This window comes from Physella acuta, unplaced genomic scaffold, assembly GCF_028476545.2.
Source record: "Physella acuta isolate Inbredline_101_S28 unplaced genomic scaffold, ASM2847654v3 ptg000736l, whole genome shotgun sequence".
Lineage (NCBI taxonomy): Eukaryota > Metazoa > Mollusca > Gastropoda > Physidae > Physella > Physella acuta.
The window spans coordinates 38,313-59,915 of NW_026732254.1; the positions used below are offsets into that span (position 1 = coordinate 38,313).

A 21,603-nucleotide genomic window follows, 5' to 3' on the forward strand; every position below is an offset into this window, starting at 1 on the left:
TTATAGATAATACATTTAGATAATAAATTAAACAGATATCGGGTAAAGATACGTGTGAGTAAAAAATATATGTAGTGTCGTAAAAGAAAAACCTTACACATTATTTACTTGTAATCTGATTTTTTTGTTTAATATAAGGTTAAGAACCAGAGGTACATGTTAATCAGCAATGTACCACTAAAGGGAAATAACTAGCTAATTTTTTCTAAAAGAAAGTTTAAAATAAATAACAGCACAACGTGACTAGATTCGAGGATAAAATTATACGTTTTAAATGCGCATATATTTTGTTTATAGATATTTTATCAACGTTTACATTTTTGTAAATAAATTTATATGTATCTAAAGTATAGTTTTAATACAAATGTAATAAATAATAAATGCTTTACCTTTTTTTAACAATATTTTTAGCCATTCTGAAAGCGCTGACATGTTTTTTATATTTCTTTTATGAAAATTGTAATTTGACGTTTTGTAGTAGTTCTATTTATAATTAAACTATCTTAAACGAATGAAAGTGGGCTGCAAGTAAGAAAAAAAATATTACTATTGTAAATCTGTATCAGTTATCACAAGCCGATGTTTAAAACTGTAATACTAAAGAGGACTTGCAACTTGATGCAAGGCAAACTGACGCCGTAAATTACATGTCTGAGGCAAACAAATCAAAAACAAACAAAAAAGTTTTTGTAAAAATAAATGGGTCGTACAAAGTAAATTTTCGAAGGATTAGATCTCAGTAAAGTTTATAAAGGTTTATTTGTGTTTACTGAATTTTGAAAAAAAACTAGCTCACTCCCCCAACCCCCCACCCCCCCCCCCCCACCCCTCCTGTGTGTTTCGTGAAAAATGGATACAAAAAAACTGCAGCAACAATCTTCGTAAAATTGTCGGGAAAATCTTAAACAAGGCAACGAGTAATGTAATAAAACGAGAACATTTAGTAAAACCAGAAAAAGAAGTAGACAGAAGCAGAATAGCGAGCATCTTTTAGAAATTATCTATACACTCAAAAGCACCGAGTACACGCCCCCAAAAAATACAGTAAGCTTTTAATCAAAAGGGAAAAATGAAAGAGTAGACGAATTATTGTTAGAAGAGCTGTTATCTGCTGAACTAAATATTACAAACAATCTTAATCAACGTCTACAATCTAGGGAGACCAACTTAAATGTTTGTGACGCAGTCATCCAAGGAACTATATAAGTCCCTGCACATGAGAGAAATAGCCAACAACTCAAACATATAATGCAGCATTCTGCTGTTATATCTAGATACAATCGGCCAGAGAGATAACCTTTAGTCGATCACCCCCCCCCCCTCCCCACCCAGACTTTTACTCAGAGCATAGTTAACGACATTGAAGCAAATTAAGCCACACCATGAAAATAGGGAAAGGAGATAAGTGGGCGATAGACTTTGTACCTTGTATCACATATTTACTTCCACACTTCATAGAAATAGAGATTGTGAAAAACGAGTTTATAGTAAAACTTGCAGACTTTGGAGTTTGTAAGATGGTCGACACATTTACTAAAACCAGAAAGGCACGAATCTGCACAATGTATGGATGGCGCCAGTATAAAAGTACACAAAATTAAAAATGGCCGAGGTTTTATAAGGTTTCCATGAGAACCTTAATTGTTTTCATTTCAGGGGCGGAACTACAGTGCCGCCAGACCCCGCGCGCCGTTTAGGGTCCTACAGCCGACCGAAATCAATTTTCTTTCATTTTTGACTTGATTGTTTTTTTTTTGTTAAAAGAATACTGTAGCTGCGATTGGATTATCTTAATTCTATAGACACCATCCCACGCTCTTGTACATTACTTTTTTCCCTTTGCTTTTAAACCATTGTGAAAGATAGGCAAATGTTAAAAACCACTTCCATGACTTTTTTCTCTTTTTTAAATAGTCAAATGGGGGTGCTCATAAGCTCCATTTAATAAATTTGAACTAAACAATTAAAAAGCAATTAATTCTCTTAATTATTTTCAATACATACTAAAGAATGACATAGTTTAAAATGGAAATGTAATTAAAAATAACAATATAAATACAAAAAGACATGAATGTAAACATAACACGAGTAACCTTTACATATACAAAGCTCTGATATTTCATATCCTTTTGAACGTTCGGGGATAAGAAATATTACGGCATACATAAATATAACAGATTTTTAAAACCAATGCACTCACACACATGAGATGTTGGGATTTTTTTATTGATATTTATATATATATATATATATATATATATATATATATATATATATATATATATATATATATATTTCAACTCTTCTTTTTGCTGTTTGATACTTACTTTTGTGTGCCAAACTAGGTAAGTTTTGTTGAAAAGGATTTAGATATTATTTGTAAAAAAATAGAATAAACTGAGCATATCCAATTAAACACACTTCTATTTAAAGCAGATGTTTTTACACTGTGTTCGATTGAACCTTAGGGTTTCGATGTGTCAGTCTCAGTTTTTTGGTGGAGGCCAAGACACACAATAGACTCATATGATTCACGATCTAATGATATCAGTGCGAACGATAAAATATCGAAATTTGCCAATAAAAGTGGTTGGATTCGATACCAACGAAAAGGTAAAGAACTATTAATGTAAAATTTTTACTATAATGCACTGGCATCTCTGAAAAACGTATCTGTAAAGGACCATAACTTGTGTATTCAGTAATCAGCATTTATCCGGCATTGCCCACACTAACAACAACCAACCAAACCACACAAAAAACGCAAAAATAACACTAACACAAAACAAACACAAACGAAAACACAAAAACAAACGCAAAGACAAACCCAACCACAAACACAAAGAAAACACAAACACTAACGCAAACAAAAAAGCAAACGAAAACAAATTCAAACACAAACCCAACCACAACCAAACCAAAACCAAAACCAAAACACACAAAAAAAAACCGCAAACATAACACAAACGCAAATACAATCACAAACGAAAACACAAAACAAATGCAAATACAATCAATTTCACAAACACATAGAAAACACAAACTCAAAGAAAAAAAAGCAATCGAAAACACAAACGCAATGGAAATATACCGTGAGTGATCTCCCCTAAACTTTATCGAATATTCTTATATAACTTGGAATATAGACATGAGGTTTAATTACTTAAACTTTTAAAAATAGAATAGAATCTCATAGAAAAAAGAATATTATTAGTACTTTATAAATTTACATGCATATTTTGAGAAGTCGGAAATAGCGTAAATTGGTACTTCCGGTTAACGGAAATTACTCAAAATTTTACAGAAGGTAGAGAATTGGATCTTTTACTTATATGTGAAACTTCATTTATTTATCTGCAATAGTACTCAAGTTATAGGCTTGTGAAAATTCAAAGTAGAAAAAGTACCACTTCCGGTTATCGGAAATCGCTCAAAAGTTGATACCGATTTACGAATTTGATAAAATACTTATATATGAAGTTTTATCAATCTAGCTGTAACGGTACTCAAGTTATCGTGTTTACACACAGACAGACACACAGACAGACACACCAGACATACTGACAAGATTGCAAAATTATTTTTCTCCGTATCTGTGAGATGTAAAAATCTCGATTTTTTTTTTTGCACAATTACAAGACTTTTTCTATAGGCCTACTTCGTATATACCAGAAAGTAAAAATGGATGTAGTTTAGCGCCAATAGTTTACGAAGACTTGCTTAGAGTGTTTTGGGTAATTATTAATTTAAAGGTAAAGCTGCACCAGCCACAGTGGTCGGGTGGCTCACATGTTAGCCCAAGGCGCCAAATCGAACCGTACATGGGCGCCGGCGGACGCGCCTGTTTCAATTTAGTGAACAAAATCATAATACTCCAAGCTAATCCGTAAATGGAAAGAAATAAACATATAGGATTTGTAGGACCTAGCTTATTAAATGTTATTGATCTAAAAAAAATAATTAGTAAACAGTATTTTCAGTGTATAGAATAAATAAAAGGCAGTATTAAAAATACCGACCATTTTGCACTTAATCAATCCGCGCTAATTATGTTATTTTTTTTCTTCTTAACACCAAAACAAAGTAATAAAAAGTAAATACTTTCTTCCCCAGATTTAATGGTTCTTTAAAGGGAAGTAACTGTGTTTTCCAAATCAAGGGACGTTATGAGAACTAAAGGACAAAATGCAAATACATTTCAGACACAATTTTAGAAATTTTATGAACGTTGATACACTTTTTTTTTAATTTTATGTAATGTTCATAATTGAAAATTATTATCTTAGTATATAATATGAAAAATGTTTTTAAAGACTTTCAATAATAATTTTTTAACTCATAAATTTAGAGCATGAGCACTATAATAATCTAACACGTAAATCCAAACATTTTACATTTCACAAACAAACATACAGAATTGAGCTTTACATATTAGCGTTAACCAGATTATCATATGATCGTAGATAACTGTGCGTTTTGGAGTCATTAATAAATTACGTCCAGCTTGATTGACCTTTTTTATTATCCCTCCTTCTCACTATCATAAAAGGTCAGAAAAAGATAAAAAGCAATTTCTAAAAAGACTTCATTACTCAGCCGACATTCTTTTGTCTTTTAAAAACACTGAAATTATTTAGTGAAGATACTAAAAAAATATGACTGCATTGGTTTGTGTGTCGGAGCATTTTTAATTTTAAAAAGATGTTCATCATGCAAGATAAATGTTTCGAGAAAATGTTTTGGTTTATTTCACTTAGACTCCGTAAGAAAGTAAAATCACGTCAAATATCATTTTGAATTAAATTATATATTAATTGAAACAGTACATTTCTATGAAACACAAGATATATGTATCCAATATTTAGGGACTAAAAAGTGTAATAAAGAAACTCAATTATTTATTGTGTTATGATACTTATTATTTGTTTTTCCTTAATTAATTTTGGTTTGGCCTATTTTCCTCCGACAGGTTAAAGATAGTTTATTGCTTGATCTACATACTCAAATTAGAACGACTTACAAGCGTATTCGTTTGAAAATTGATAAAAGTGTTCAATTTTAATCAAAGTAATTGACAGAATATTTACTTTTATAATGATTTTAACTCCCCAAACTCCAGAGCGGCTATGTTAACACTTCCTTGGCATCCGTTAATCATGCGTCCTGCATAGCGAGTAAGGGTTACTACTGTATTAAGCGTTAAAACTTTAACAACCGCAACCTCCGGCGCCCCGTAGATTGCACGATCAGAAGCGCCCCGGGTTCCGCTGTGAGCACTATGGCGCCTCTGCAGTAATGTACTCGGGGGCTACCGAGAGCGCCCATCTACGTCCCTAACACATTTGCGGTCACTGAATTGTGTTCTACCTTATTATCTATGTGAATGATTTTGTATTTTGTAGAAATCTATTATCTATTCATATTTTGGATACAATTATATATTTTTAAAAACCCACATGACCCAGTTATGTTATGCAACATTAAAATCTGAGCACTATGACTAGTGGCTTTTCCCTTCTCGATCGTGAGTCATCTACCAAAACTACTGTCACTAAATACCTCGAATCTTTAGTAAACTGTGGCAAAAATAAAGTAATAACAATTTTATAACAACATTTATTTTATTAACACCGAAGACGATAATTAAACATATATTATAAAACCTAGGAGACTAACCGCTAGGCATCATTCGTTTGACTGGTAGATATTTGATATAAGCAAACACTTATCACACTGTAGCAACGATCAGCTATTGTATGCCGTATTCACTCATGTTTCTTTCTTAGACGCAGCAACTCGAACAGCATTGAAGTATACTTTTTGTTTAAAAATATGCAAACATAAATATTGCTGGCGTTGCCAATATAGAGCATTGCGGATATGCCTTGCACCACGAGAGCTTCCAACTTACGATTTGTAACCATCTGGTCAGCAAGTAGAGTCACGACCAAAAAGTAGACGAAGTTGACCAGTGTGTTGATTAGAGAGACAATGACCAGTGTCTTGGTTGTCCGTTGGACACTTATATTCTGACTTGTTGAAATCTTCTTCCTGTTACGCGCAGTCAGCTGTATTTTAACGGCAATCAATACAGCTCCAGTCACTACGATAATCAACGGACAAACGCTAGTGAGATAATTGTAAACGTAGTAATTTAAAATTGAAATTTCTTCCCAATGTTCGTTACAGTATAATGTATACGTGGCTATTCCCATGCCCGATGGAAAGTATTGAAAAGTTATGCACGTACAGAAGAAAACTGCCCAGGGTAGCCAAACGACGTAGACTGTAATGACAGCTGCTTTCGCTGTTTTGTTCGTCATAATTTGTTTAAATTTGAGTGGAAAGTATACTGCAATAAAGCGCTCAATGGATATAACGGGCGGAAATGTCAATGAAACGGACAAATTTAAACAAAAGGCCTCTATTTGGCTTAAAATAAAAACGAAAAAAGCAACATCCCGGGGATACGACCAACCGACAAACAAGTAAGTAAAATTGTCAGTGATGATACGCACGAGTAAGCTAGCCGGTGATACGGCAGCAACAAGACTCATCGAGTCTGCTATTGTTAAAGACATCATGAAAATAGCCGACGATTTATGGAGGCCGTCCTTTACTAAGACAACCAACCCCAATGTGTTGGATATTAGACCTACGATACCTATTGTAGGGTTTACAATAAAGTACAGAGCGACGTAGATCTGGTCCATCAGTTTTAATGTTGCGGCCATATTTTTTGTTGGTGTTATACCATCCGATGTTCCCGTGAAGTTTTGTATCAGGTTATTCATTGTACACGATAAAATACAAGTTTAAAGTGTTGAAAGTCTGTTTTATTTCATCCAGTTTGCGTTTGTTTTATTTATGTGATGCTGCTGTTGTTAGCGTCTTCAAAATGTATTTATCCAACTTTATTTACCTCTGCAAAATAAATTAAAAATGTTTTTTAAAAAACATCTTTTTTAAATGTTGCGTTATCCTTGGTAAATTTTTAAAAATTCACTGATTTGATAGAAACACAATTATTTATGACAAAAAAATATTTATTTAAATTGAATTTTACAACAAAAAAATCTTACGACTAACTTGCATTGTATTATAAATAGTTAGTCGATTTTAATTTAACCAAGGTAAAAACATATAGCCTTTTTTAATAAAAGAAAGTTCCACATTAAGGCCTTGAAAATTCATAAGGTGCAAGTTGTACAGTTGAAATGTTTCTTGATCTCAGCATGTGACATTATTTAAGGTCAGCACTATGACGTGCAGTTATTACTTTTCCTTACGTGAATCATGTACTCTTCAGAGCTAGCATGACATTCCACAGACCTACTAGGCCTAGCTCCTGACTTTTTCGGTTAGCTTTCAAGAGATCAATCATGTGTACATAATATAAACTTGTCCTGAGATCATTTGCTCTTTAGACTTTTTGTCTGGGATATTTTTGTCCCTATGTGTATATATATATATATATATATATATATATATATATATATATATATATATATATATATAATTATATTCAACTTAAAAATTACCTGAGGACGTCAACTGAAATAGAGAGAAAAGGACGAAGCTAACTATTTTAGCCAGCTGTTTGCGTTATTTTATTTACCAAGGCATGAAATGCCGGACCATTCTATTATTCGACAATCAATGCCAGAAAAGTTCACAAAATTGAAAATCAATATAAACAATTAATTACTCAAGGCGTAGACGAATTTAAAAAAACCGAACGGAAAGTTTTCGCGAACTAAAAATGTTCCGTTCTAATTTCTTTATTGATTTAAAATTTAGAACTCTTATACTCTAATACCAAGAAGTATGACATACCCTCTACGAGTATTCCAAAACACTTAATTTGACATTTATACTCAATTTACAACAAAGCGAGTTTCGATAACTATCTCTTGCCTCTTTCTACAAGTCATGTATCCTCAGGCAAGTTGTAATTTTAGTTTCCCAATTTGCTCTGTATGTGTATCCTAGACCAAAGAATTGCAGGAGAATAATACATTGATCTATTTATTATTTTAATTTACCCTCTAGAGCAAACACGATTAATGTATCGCAATTTCATTTGCAATTCTTTCCGGGGCTAACTTAAGAAAAATAAAATAGGGTACTTGGTGCGGATTGGTCGATTTTCTTAGTCAAGAACAAATTACGTGACATTAGTCTACACAAAGACACCAGCTGTTGTACAGTAGATATCGATGTAGTCGCTTATATGGTTCCACTGGAAAGGTTTTTGACCGATCGTTTAAAACTTTCTGTAGGTACGTTGTTATTTAACTAAAGAATTATAACTTAAAACAAAATATATCCATAAGAAAGGGAAGCTAGCCTGGACGAAGAAATCCTACAAAAGAACAGTAAAAGTGGAGGCAAGGGCTTCCGGGCTTACATGGGCACGCACGAATAGAGAATAATGCAAAAAATTCGAATCCCCCGTAGAGGTATGTCAACAGTATAACACGACAGTATCCTCCTGCTTTTAGGATAAACAAGAACAGTCTGGTAGTAGATGGGAGGAAAAGTTAAGATATAAAAACATTAAACATAAATATTAATATACTGTTAATGTAAATTGGAATATATATATATATATATATATATATATATATATATATATATATATATATTTCTATATATATGTTGTATATCAAACAGGTCGATTTTTATTTAAACAAGATAATCACAAATCTTACCTGATGAACGGTGGGCTCGTTACCATTGCCAAAAGTGGTCTCAGTTATCACCAGCTGGTACTGATCAGCTACATACTTGAATCCAGCACAGATCATTGCTACGCAGTCATTCTTCCATGGCCAAAAATAATTTTTTGGTCAAATTTTTAAAGAATAATCCGACAAGCTAAATAAAAATGTTACAAATGTAATACTAAATATGATTACAGACTCTACCTCCGATTGGGCCGTGTAAAACTGATATTTGTTTTTTTTTTTTTGTTGCCTTTTCTTGTTAGCACACCAGTTTTACCCAGTCGTAGACTCGTAGGCTATTTTCATTGTCTCTAAAGCAGTGGGTAAAGAAAATATTCAAAATGTTTTACAAAGTATTTCCGACAAAGTAGATGTATACGAAAATCTACTAATCACAATAAAGTCAACAGTTGTATTTTAAGAAAACATTTTATGTGAAAGACACATAATACTTTTATATAAACACAGAATCTGCAAATGCCTGTAAATGCAAAAGTCGTGTGACACACATGTGAGAAGACGCCTTATGAGGTACCAAAGTAGCCTACCATGCCGCAAGAATCATAGATTTTAAAAAGAAATATTATTTTTGCAATTAATAGTAAAGAGGTGTTTGAGCAATAAAGTGCTCTAACCCATACCTTATCATTATGTAGAAAAATGATTTTTAAAGAACACAAAAAGCGGTAGATAATTATAACATGCATGAACTGAACTTCAAGACCAATATCTTAGTTATATGTAGACTAAAATTCAGATTGTTCGACATATTCGATTTAGTTTTCTATTAGAATAAAAAACGTGGTTTTATACCATCCCTGATTACAAATACTTTTGTTATACTGTAATAATTTAGCATTTATAATGACAATATATTTACTTCTGATTAGTAGACAGCAATGGTAATATTACTTAACTAACTGTTGGCGATTCCAGTAGGCTACAATTAGGTACATTTTTGTCGCTACAACTACTTACTACTAGATCTAGATAATTCAAGATCTATTTGTCTAATTATTGTATAATCTTAATGAATATAAACTTAACTAATAACTAGATCTACGCCTATAAAGAAATACAATAAATAAACCCCTTTTATCCATAGATGTATTTTTATTTTTTTTAGAAGTGATTTCATGTTTTATTATTTGATATTCTAAAGCTCTGTTTATTAGTAGACTAATAGAATAATATTTTATGTCATATGTGAGCGGCTGGAGTGTGTTATTATTATTTGTAACTTAGAAGGCGAATGTGCCGTTTCGTTTCATGTCGTAAACTGTTCGTACTTTTTAGTTGTGTAGTTCTGTATTATGGCGCCGATGTCTAACTGTTTATGTCCCTGTTTACAGCTAGTTTGTATGTATTTCGTTTATACTGTTGTCAATGTTTATATTAAGTGTCTTTTTATATAATTCTGTTGCATGTTACGTGGCGTTTGGTTTGTTATCTGTGAATTAGGGACTATTTGTTTACGTATAGTGTGTGAGGTGTGTGAAAGTCGATTTCCGGCTTGGTGTTCTGTCCACTTTGGTATGCTGACGGGATGAGGTTAGGAAGAGTCCTTTTTCCATCCGATGCTACTTAAGTCAGAAGAACGTCCATCTAGCTTTTATTATTTGTGTATTTGTTTTTTGTAAACCTGGTAAGTTTGAAAAATGTTTATTTTATGTATTTTGCAGTTTATTTTTGGTTGCTGGCCATAAGCTTTTTTCTGTGGCTAATTTCTTACCGCCATTGTGGTTTTGTCAGATCACGTGGACTCAGATTCTGAGTTTTATTATATTATTTTGAGTTTTATTATATTATTATGTTTATTATTTTATTTTGTTACTTTGTAGTATCATTTGGGCTTGTGTTGAGCCATGGATAATGCTTATTTATACTTGGCCCACAGTTATGGTTTACTCCTTGCTGTTGGGTTAAGTGGTATTGGTTTTATCCCTTGGGCTTGTGTTAAGCCAGGGATAAAGTTATTTAGACTTGACCCACAGTTAGGGTTTACTCCTGGCTGTTGGGTTAACAGGGATGTGACTTTTCCGAATTTTAGCGGAAATCCGATTTTTCCGTTTCAGTTGCGATTTTCCTCCGCTGATTTAATTTTCGCCGAATTTTTCCGCCGAGTTTCAATTTTTGTCGATTTTTTACGAAGTTTTAAAAATTAGGAAAAAAAAACGGAAATGTCTTCTACGGAAAGGGCCGACATGCTCATTCCACTTATTCGTATTTAAATTTAAATCGACAACTACTGTACTTAGGTCAAACGGACACTCGAATATGCACATTTCTTTTCGATTGGTCGATTGCGCTAGGTCTGACGGTGCTAGATCAAGTTAAATGTAGATTAAGATTCGGAATTTCAGCGGACTTTCGAATTTTTCAAAGCACACTTTTTTTAGTCCAAATTTTCCGCTGATATTTTCAGTTAACTATTTATCAAAAACACGGGAAAAGGTAATCTAAAATAATGCAGTTATTCAAATGAAACTTACATCTCTTAAGCCTGGAAATCTAGCTATCGATAAAGCCTAATTTACCTATCGGCATTTTAACCCGCCTAAATCTAGAGTTTCTCTCTCATTCTATTTTATTTCGCAATCTCAAATTAATATTGAAATCCTTGCAAAAGGCGACTATGAGGACTAGACTAACCCGCCCCACCTCGTAGCAACGGTGGCTCTTGTGACCTCACCTTGACCCCAAGTACGTGTTCGGTACGGCTTGTGGAAAAAAAATGACGTCACAGTCAATTTCAAATAGCTGTTCCTGCAATACGTATGCTATGTAGGCCTACAGATTTAAAAAAAAATACTTAACTCAACGTGACTACTACCGTGTCTTGTTTGTGGAAGAAAAAATACGTTCAGACTGTGGTGGGAGGGGGGGGAGTCTGGCTTTTGTAGGAGAGAGGGGAGGTAAATATTATGGTAAAAAAAACGTGGATGACCCCTAACAATTTACAGCTATTCCAAAAAAACAAATATCGATGTGGCTTGGTTATCATAATTATTAACTTTGGTTCACACGTCAGACCCTTTCTAATTTTAGCTAACCTGGTCCATTTCATATTTCCATCACATGAACCTAAAACGTTCATATTATAACTAATCTTAATCTAGGGTCTTTACAGTTGAAGACAAATATTTTTACCAATCGGTCAATCCAATCTTTAAAAGAATATAAGGCATTAGGCCCCCTATTTAAAAATTGAAAACAGGAGTAAATCTAGAATCTACACTAGATTAGTACAGTTTAAATTAGCTTAATGGTAAAATAAAACTTGCTACTTTAGTTACATTGTAATTTTTAAAAAGTTGTTTATAAGGTAACATTAAATTGCAATTAGACAAGACTTTCAATGTTATTTTAGAGTAACATAAACTTCTTGTATTTAAAATATTAACTTTATCAAAACAATTCATTTCTACAGTAACAGTATGAAGCTGCTTAACTGCGGTATGAAGCTGCTTAACCGCGATAAAAAGTAGATAAAACATATTGAATTATTATCCAAAGAAAATTTCCTAATTTTTTTTCCTGGTCTGGTCACATCCCTGGGTTAAGTAGTAGAGATATTGTATCCCCCTGGGATATTGTATCCCCGGGATAAGGTTATTGTTGCCTGACCCACAGTTAGGGTTCATTCCTGACTGTCGGGTTTGGTTATGCTGTTTATACTATTTTTAAGCCATTATAGTGGACTTACACTTCCTGTGGTGATCTTTGTTGATCCCCAGGAGAGTGTTTGGTTTATTCTAAGCCACTATGGATGTGCACGTTAATAGATTTTATATTTTTGGAGTTTGTTCTGTGTGAACTACCTGCAGGCTGTTGAGATGTAATCCAGTCAGCCTGTGTTTAATAATTTGTATATAACCTTTTCTTTTGGTAATTAATTTGTCTTTTTTTTCCTTTTTCCAGGACGTAGTCCGGAATTGGGTATTTTGTTGTATATAAACTGTTTTGTTACATTCTGTTTTATGTTCTGTTTGTGGTGTGTAAATTGTTCGGTTTTGTGTCTGTAATATTGTATCTATTCTTTTTACTTTCTCGTATATACGAAGTATAGAGAAAGTCTTGTAATCGTGCAAAAAAAAAAATCGAGATTTTTACAAATCTCGACGTTTTACACCTTACTGATACGGAAAAACATAATTTTGCAATCTTGTCCGTATGTCTGTGTGTCTGTCTGTCTATCTGTGTGTGTGTGTGTCCGTGTGTAACACGATTACTTGAGTACCGTTACAGCTAGGTTGATGAAATTTCATATGTAAGTATTTTATCAAAATCGTAGATCCTTGTCAACTTTTGAGCGATTTCCGATAACCGAAAGTGGTACTTTTTCTACTTTGAATTTTTCAAAAGAACTTGAGTACTATTTCAGATAGATAAATGAAATTTTATATGAAAGTAAAAGATCTAATTCTCTACCTTCTATTAAATTGTGAGTAATTTCCGTTGACTGGAAGTAGTAATTTTGCTTTCTCAAAAAACGAATGTAAATTTTTAAAGTACTAATAATATTGCGCACTATTATGCACTTTTTTTATTTGGCGTTCACTTGGTGTGCAATTTTTTGTCTACGAGATTTTATTCTATTTTTAAAACTTTAAGTATTTAAAATGGATTAAAAATCATGTCTATAACCCGAGTTCACATCCCCTGTTTGTTTTATATAAGAATATAAGGGGAGATCACTCCCGGTTTATTTTATCATTGGTTCCATGTGTAAAATAAATTTGATTAATTGTTAAAAGTTTTTTGTTTTTTTTTTAATTTAGACTAAGGTTAGGTTATTAACCAGTCTGGGTTTAGCCGGGCTGACCGGACGGTATTAGATAAGCCTAGGGAAGGGTAGAATAGATTTTAGGTATCCCCCCCTAGCAGGGCTTACACATAAGTAAGACTTCTATTGAATCTACTTTATAAATGGTTGTATACTATTTTTGTACGTTAAGTCTGCTACATCTTTATGTCAGGGTTTTTTTGTCCAAGGGGTTTATCACCGAACATCGTACAAAAACGAGCTTGTTTGAGCACTCAATTAGAATATTTAAATTGGGGCGATAAGTCATGGAAGAGGTTTAAAGGTTTGTCTATCTTAACACAACAGCTCATGTAACTGTTTTTGTCTACGCAATATTGTGCTATAGAACAATCACTGCTGCTATAGTAGACATTTAGGTGCATACAAAATATTTGTGATGAAGTTTTGAGCCCACTGCGAGGTCTGGCGCAATGGTAGTTCCGACTTTACTTTGGGTACCGCATTAAGCGTTTTCCTAAATTTGCGTAATATATTTGTAAGGGGTTGGGGGTTAAATTTAATTCACCACTGTCCGATCACTTTAAGTCTATAATCTTATCCAGCGTATACCTAGGTGTGACGTTTATGGTGCTCAATACAATAACCTCTTGTCCTGTTTAAGTGGTAACCTTACCACTTATACATATATATATATATATATATATATATATATATATATATATATATATATATATATATATATATATATATATATGTGGTGACCAGAAAGAAGCGCAACGAAAAAAAGAGCAAACGGAAAAAAGCGCAAACGGAAAAAAGCGCACACAGAAAAAAGCGCAAACGGAAAAAGCGCAAACACAAAAAAGCGCAAACAGAAAAATGCGCAACCAGAAAATACACAACGAAAAATGTGCAAAAGAAAAAATTAGCACAAATACCTATATCGACTAGATGACACATTTATACATGACAGTTAGGGCTGCTGTGAGAGTGTCGTGTTTGATCACGTGATCTACTACCATTTAAAGCGTACCACTACCATGTGCATTCCCATCACAACGATACAGGCGATAATCGCTTTACAGAATGCCTATTATTTTCTTGGTTAATAATTATTCAACTACTATTCTCGTATAAATAAACATAAAACTATCCTTGATATCGACATTACACGAAGTAAGCTAGTTATATATAAATTATACATATGATACTGTATGAATGTGTATTATCGGATGACGTTTCTGTGACATTTTGAGATTTTAAAATCGCTCATTGAAAACAAAGTCTGCAGAACAAGTATTCAGCTTTAAATTTATTTTTCCAAATTACAGAACACAAGTGGTTTTTAACTTAGTTGAAAATTACAAGTAAAATATAGCTGAATTTTCTACTTTGATTTAACTAGGCAACTTTAAGCCCCAGCTCATCAAGCAGCCGCCAGGTTTTGTATTGGTTCCATCATAAAAGGGTGCCGTCCATTTATTGGCTTCGACACACTGATTATTTGCACTACCTTTACATTGACTAGCATCGCCGGTTGCTCTCCAGTTGAAGCAGAGCTGTATCTTTTTCATCCAGGCTGGAGCGTCGTTAGGTATTATAATTATCCATTGCAATTCGCATGTGCCAAAGCTACGGTCAGTGTAGTCGGTATATAGATATGAATAACCGTTTAGAAAGGCGCAGCGCTCACCAGAGTTAACTGGGTCACGATTGCAATTATTATAGTCGTACTTTGATGACCAAGACATGCAAAAACTAATATTTTTCATCCAAGCTGGGGGATTGGGCACAGAAGAAAAGATCCCCCATTGCATTTTACAGCCAAGAGTTGTCCATGTAGTGTCATCCAAGTAGTCCGGCGTCATTTGGTTAATGTCACCACAAAACTCTTGCATTTTAGTTGATCCGCCGCAGGAGCGAGTTTTAACGTATGGTTCCACACGCAGACATATCTTTGTGTTTTTCACAAACAGCGCAGGATCTACTTCGCCATGACATAGCGACAGCCCAGTAGCAAACACAATCAGCAAGAACTTGAACATGGCTGCAATCTGTAAATCATCATTATGACTAGTAATAGCATGGCAGTTAACAGTTGTTGTAATTAACTATACGCTTATAGTAATTTAAAGGGATTTGCGTGGGGACTAAAATCCTGATTTTTCTTCATAATTGGTATCTTGCACTTTTGATACATTGTCCATTTTTATATTAAAACAATAATAACATTAGTAAGGCATTATTTGTTTTAATGTGTTTAAATTACAGTTTTAGACCCCATTAATTAAAACATACTTTTTTGTTCAATCTTACACTCTCTCTGCGAAAAGTTATTTATCCGTTATCATATTGTATTTTGCATCATTGGAAAGCTGGATATCCATGGTATTTATCAATCGTATTTTCCGCCAGCACGGAAACATCAAAAGCTTTCAATTGACAAAATAATGCTATTTCTTGTGACTTTATTTTGTTAATTTTACCTGTTTTTCTCATTTTACAGTATTTTAACACTATAAAGCCAACTAAGTTTTTAAATAAATGATACAATTTCTACTATATTTTCCGTATTTGTTTTTATGTGATAATATATATTTGTCTGTTGTAAATCGTTATGGCTTTCATAGAAAAAATGGTATGGTAAAAATATGCAGATTTTCAAGCCTTTGCATACTAACGTGTGCAATATTTCAGATTTTGTAGAATTCTCAACATTAACTCTATAAGAAAGTTGTCGTGACAAAAGTTTTAGTATAATAATATACTGAAATATAAGCAGCGTTAAGTTGACTACTACAATTGTTTATCGAAAAAAACTAAGTATTTTTAATAGTACCAAAAAAAATAAAATAGCGGAAGTTTTGTTGGGTGTCCAAGTAAATTGGAATTGTTTTCAAATCCCTTTTTGTTATTTGATACTTACTTTCATGTGTCCAACATGCTAAATGTATATAAAAATGATTAAGATCTAACATTGTCAAATTCTTTTTTTAAAAGAGCATACCCCCTTAAACAAATATAGTTCAATCAATGCAAAATGTATTTACACCCATGAAAACATATCCTGCTAGCGTCCCAATGTAAGGGATGTTTGTAAAAAGAATTGCGAACATTTATTAAAATACTATTTAAAACACAAATTATATATCATTGTATTTGGAAATGGTTAGACAATTGTATTTGTGTTTGTTTTGTGAAACATTTTAATTTAGAAAAAAAGTTATAGCACCGGTTTTGCTCGACTTGTCAAACTGGCGAAAAAAAAAAGAAAACACGCACACTGGAAAGTGCATATCTTCTTAAATATTAACATTTAAAGTGCGAAATGCATTTGGAACTTGTACCCGTACCATTTGTATATATCAAATAACAAGTTTAGAGTAATACTTTTTAAAAGCTAATTCGTTATATTAAGTGTATAACAAGCGTCACATGGGCGGGACACTAGCAACAAATGGTCCCATGTATATTTTGACACAAACGTTACATATTCTTATCTTTGTTAACTTTACCTTTGGGTGTTAAGTTGTATTTATATATATATTTAATTATGACCTTGACTATATATACGTACAAATTATTGTATAAAAATTTGAACATATTTTTTTTTGGAAAACAAAATCACATTTTAATTCTTAGTTTTCAGAATTATACTATAAGTAATCAATACTATTTAATATGCTAATTTCATATTGCTGTAAATTGGTCAGCAGGTAATATTAAAATGATAACGAACAAAGATAATCACAATGGTCACGATTTAGATAAACCGATTCATTCATTGGGCTCTGTCAAAAACAGATGGAAATACTGTTCAACTCTCTTCATATAAGAGATCTTGAGCTTAAGAAATGGGACTTAGCAATGTACTGTTTTTATTCCCCTCGAAAGTTTCCCCAAAGCAGTTTGTTAAAATTTACGGGACGATTGCTGGTGCTAGATTGTGAGCTGTTCCCATAGTGAGTTGCATACATGGTGGAGAGGCATGGACGCCCAATACAGACTCACTGAAACGGATCCAAGCCCTAGGTAGGAGCTTTCAGATGATTTACTGGGCACCTGGTGGGGGAGGGGGAGAGAAAGCGAGGAAAACAAAGGAGAAGGCTGAATGACAACTGGTGTTACGTCCCTTACATGTCCCCTGCTTGTGTGTGTTGTGTGCTGGAACGACAGGTACTCTCCCTTTGGTGTATAGTTGTATCCCTTGGTTGAGTGTTTTTACATGGAGCGAGAGGTGTTCACGTCAGGTGTGTCAGGTGACGGGTGTCAGAGCGTGTGCTAGTGTGTGAATCAGTCAGTTGTAGTGTGGCTGTGGACGTGGAACGTGGTGTTGAGTATTGTATTAATGTTGTAGACCCCTTTTGATCCTTTTATTATTTAAGTACTGTATATATTATTAAATATCTTATTATTATTGTTATTATAGAGTGTTAGTGTTATTGTTGTATACGTCGTATTTGTCTGTTGTTATTTATATACCCCTAGATTCTAGAACCCAACATTTGGGGGCTCGTCCGTTTAGCATGGCTACTACCAGGAGTGCCAGAAGACAGCTAACAAGTGACTTGAAGGAGGAGGGAAAGCTAATCGGGCTGACCGATGACAGTTTGGCGGAGTGGGTAAAGGAAGAGTTGAGGAGGGTGGAAGATGCGAAGGTCGAGGTTGTAGCAAAGGCATGTAACCCTGTACCCCGCTTGAGGGACGTGGCGGCGATGACGGTGGACGAAGACCTGGGTGCGTATGTGAGGCATTTTGAGAGTCAAGCAAAGAGACAAGGCATTGACCCCAAGGACTGGTCGCTCCTTCTGACGGACAAGATGAGTGGACAACTGAAGACTTTCCTCGTTGAGACGGGACTGAACTTGCATCATGACTTCGAGTCAGTAAAGGTAAAGTTATTCACGCACGCAGGTTTCAACGAGGAAAAGTATAGGGTCAGATTCCACCAGCTAGTACCAATACACGACCACATGAGAAGCTTCGCAGTCAACACAGAAGCAGCTTTGAGAGCTTGGGTCCAGCAGTCGGGAATAAAGGAAACGTTTGAGGACTTGGTGAACCTCCTGATAGTTGATCGGATAAAATCGGTTGTTACTTGTGATCTGTTGGAGAGGCTGAATGGTGCTGCTAAGGTAAGTGTGGAAGATAATCTTAAAGTTATTGACAACTATAAGAGCACTCAAAACGCTAGAGTGACGAGGCCAGTAAATCAAACCCCTCCGTATGTCGCTGCAAGTTCTACAGCAGAGAGGATACCCTGGCAAAACAAGACACCGCGATCTCCAGGACGCCACACTTGCCCTTCCACAGAAGAAATTGAGTGCTACTCATGCGGGGGAGTTGACCATATAGCGGGAGTCTGTCATACCTCTAGACGAGACAGGAGCGAATCAGGTAAACGACAGGCACGACAAGCTGGTTTACAACCGATGCATGGTGTCAGCAAGTTCAGTCTGAGCAGTAAATGCTACACATGTGGACGTTATGGACACTATGCCAGGGATTGTCATAGCAATAGTAATAGCGGCTTTACTTGGAGAAATAGGTCAGATAAAAGAGCTGTTGTGGAGTATGGAAACAACAAAAGACCTTATCGGTGCTACAAGTGCAATGAACAAGGTCATATTGCCAAAGAGTGCAGTATGGATATAGATACAGGCGCCTGTTGTAGCTGTAGAAAGCCAGGCCACACACAACGAAACTGTCCCAACGGGACCAGTGGAGCGAGCAACTGGCGTACTGAAAATGTACATCGACGGTCAGATGATCTCAAGTGTTATTGCTGCGGTGGTGTTGGTCACATATCACGGGTGTGTCCCACAGCTCAGCGTGATATGTTAGGAAATTTTTCCCTGGTTAAAGACTCGCATATGAGAGTGAGGTAAAGCACGAAATTTGGAGGCGTATCCTTACAAAGGTAGTGTCCTTGGTAAGTTTTTTGTTAAGATAATTTATTCAATCAATGTAAATTTTTCTTTGTTTTTTTTTACAGAAGCTGTGTATGATGATTACGGGCTGGAGATGATTAATGTAGTTAAAACGGCTATCGAGAAAGGAACTCAGTTTGATCGCCTTTAAGAAAAGATGACCATCTATGGCGACGTACGCATCTGCCGATGGGCCCTTACACTACAGGAAACAGCCTGTACTGTGAAACATATCAAGGGAACTGAGAACTTTGTAGCAGACATTCTATCACGAGTGTTTTACGCCAATTAGTGTATATGATATTGAGAAATGTATTATTGTTGGAGTATAGTATGATTATGTTAAGGAATTTACTATTGAGGCATTATAATATAATTATATTGAGAAATGTTTGAGAAAGGTATTACTGATGCAGTTTAGAATGATTATGCAAATCAAATTTTTTATTGTGGCTTCTCACATGTATCTTCATAGGTTGAGATAGTCAGACCACTAGCTTGGTGCCCGGCCGGAGAAAACCATAGTCCACACTCAGGACCGAAATGTTAAAGCTGGATGCGAGCCACACTCTGGACCGAACTGTCCAGGCTGGATACAAGCCACACTCTGGACCGAACTGTCCAGGCTGGATACAAGCCAAACGCTGTCCCCACCGGTCAAAGCGAGGCGTCCTAAGGGCTGAAGAATAAATAGTCGAGCTCGGGCACCAACAGTGGCTAATGGAACAAGAGATGTTTGACCTCTTTAAGTAAAAGAGATCTGAAGGTGGAGGGGAGGGATGTTACGTCCCTTACATGTCCCCTGCTTGTGTGTGTTGTGTGCTGGAACGACAGGTACTCTCCCTTTGGTGTATAGTTGTATCCCTTGGTTGAGTGTGTTTACATGGAGCGAGAGGTGTTCACGTGAGGTGTGTCAGGTGACGAGTGTCAGAGCGTGTGCTAGTGTGTGAATCAGTCACTTGTAGTGTGGCTGTGGACGTGGAACGTGGAACGTAGTGTTGAGTATTGTATTTATGTTGTAGACCCCTTTTGATCCTTTTATTATTTAAGTACTGTATATATTATTAAATATATTATTATTGTTATTATAGAGTGTTAGTGTTATTGTTGTATACGTCGTATTTGTCTGTTGTTATTTATATACCCCTAGATTCTAGAACCCAACAACTGGGACTGGACCGGATAGTCTTTTCAGATTCACTGAGGGCATCAAAGCACCAGGCGGATGGTCAGGCATTGGGGAAGAGGCAACCATGGTACCCCAGCCGCCGTCTTACAGATAGAGAGTATAATATGACTGAATAGCTGCTCTACACAATTCAATTATATAAAAGTCTGAAAACGTTTGATACAATGGTGTTCAATAGCCTGATTTTAGATGTATATACCAGAAAGACAAATTAGGTCTAGTGTTTTGCAAAGCCATATACCCATAGAAATAAAAAAAATTACAAAAAAAAAATATCAAATTAAATGCATAAACTTACCCAGTTAAATTTGTTTTACCAGAAGACTATTGATGTCGGGTTCTGTTCAGAGTCATACCAATATTCAGGTCTATATATATCATTCAGTTATCTTAAGTATGTTAATTTTATCCTATAATCATTTGTCACCCATATTCAGCAACATTTTCATTTTGAAAAACCTTTTTAGAGATATCATCGGTTAAGTGCCTGAACAACTCAACTGAAAAGTGTTTTGTATTCAGCTTTCATTGTGCACGAATGCGTAAAACATGTGCCACAACGTGGTGAAAAGGCAAAACGTTTGTTAAAATATTCGAGTCGCGTTGATACCAGCATACCCGCGCCTTTTAGCTATTTCAGGCGCGTCCAATAGTCCCGTATGATTAATACATTAAAGGCGACAGGAGGCAGGGTAATTTTTACACTTTGAATTGTAACGTATAAAAAATAATAAGTAAAAAAAAATTACACCATCTTGCATGGTCACGTGATTAATACGCTTACATGAAAACAAAGAGCGAGAATTTTGTTGTATTTTATTCAAGCTTGTATGTAGGGCTACTTAGGCGATCAGATGGATGTGTGGGCTGATATCTAGGAAGATGTATGGGCTGTCATAGAGATTGTTGGGCTGTCATTCAAAGGGTCTTAGGTGCTTTGACCACAGGTGCTTTGACCACAGGTGCTTTGACCATAGGAGTTTGACC

The 21,603-nt window shown here is 34.8% G+C and overlaps 1 protein-coding gene across 1 annotated transcript; it reads right to left on the reverse strand.

Annotated features, from left to right (window-relative positions):
* Positions 1–14,845: 14,845 nt before the first annotated feature.
* On the reverse strand, positions 14,846–20,953 carry LOC131950095 (perivitellin-2 67 kDa subunit-like). Its single transcript, XM_059312138.1, has 2 exons — positions 20,915–20,953; positions 14,846–15,551 (listed from the first exon to the last, which is right to left on the reverse strand). The coding sequence occupies exon 2, from the start codon at positions 15,540–15,542 to the stop codon at positions 14,895–14,897; it is 648 nt and encodes a 215-aa protein (XP_059168121.1). The 5' UTR covers positions 15,543–15,551; positions 20,915–20,953; the 3' UTR covers positions 14,846–14,894.
* Positions 20,954–21,603: the final 650 nt, after the last annotated feature.

Coding starts and splice junctions, on each gene's coding strand:
- LOC131950095 (XM_059312138.1), bottom strand. CDS start 15,542: ATGTTCAAGTTCTTGCTGATTGTGTTTGCTACTGGGCTGTCGCTATGT.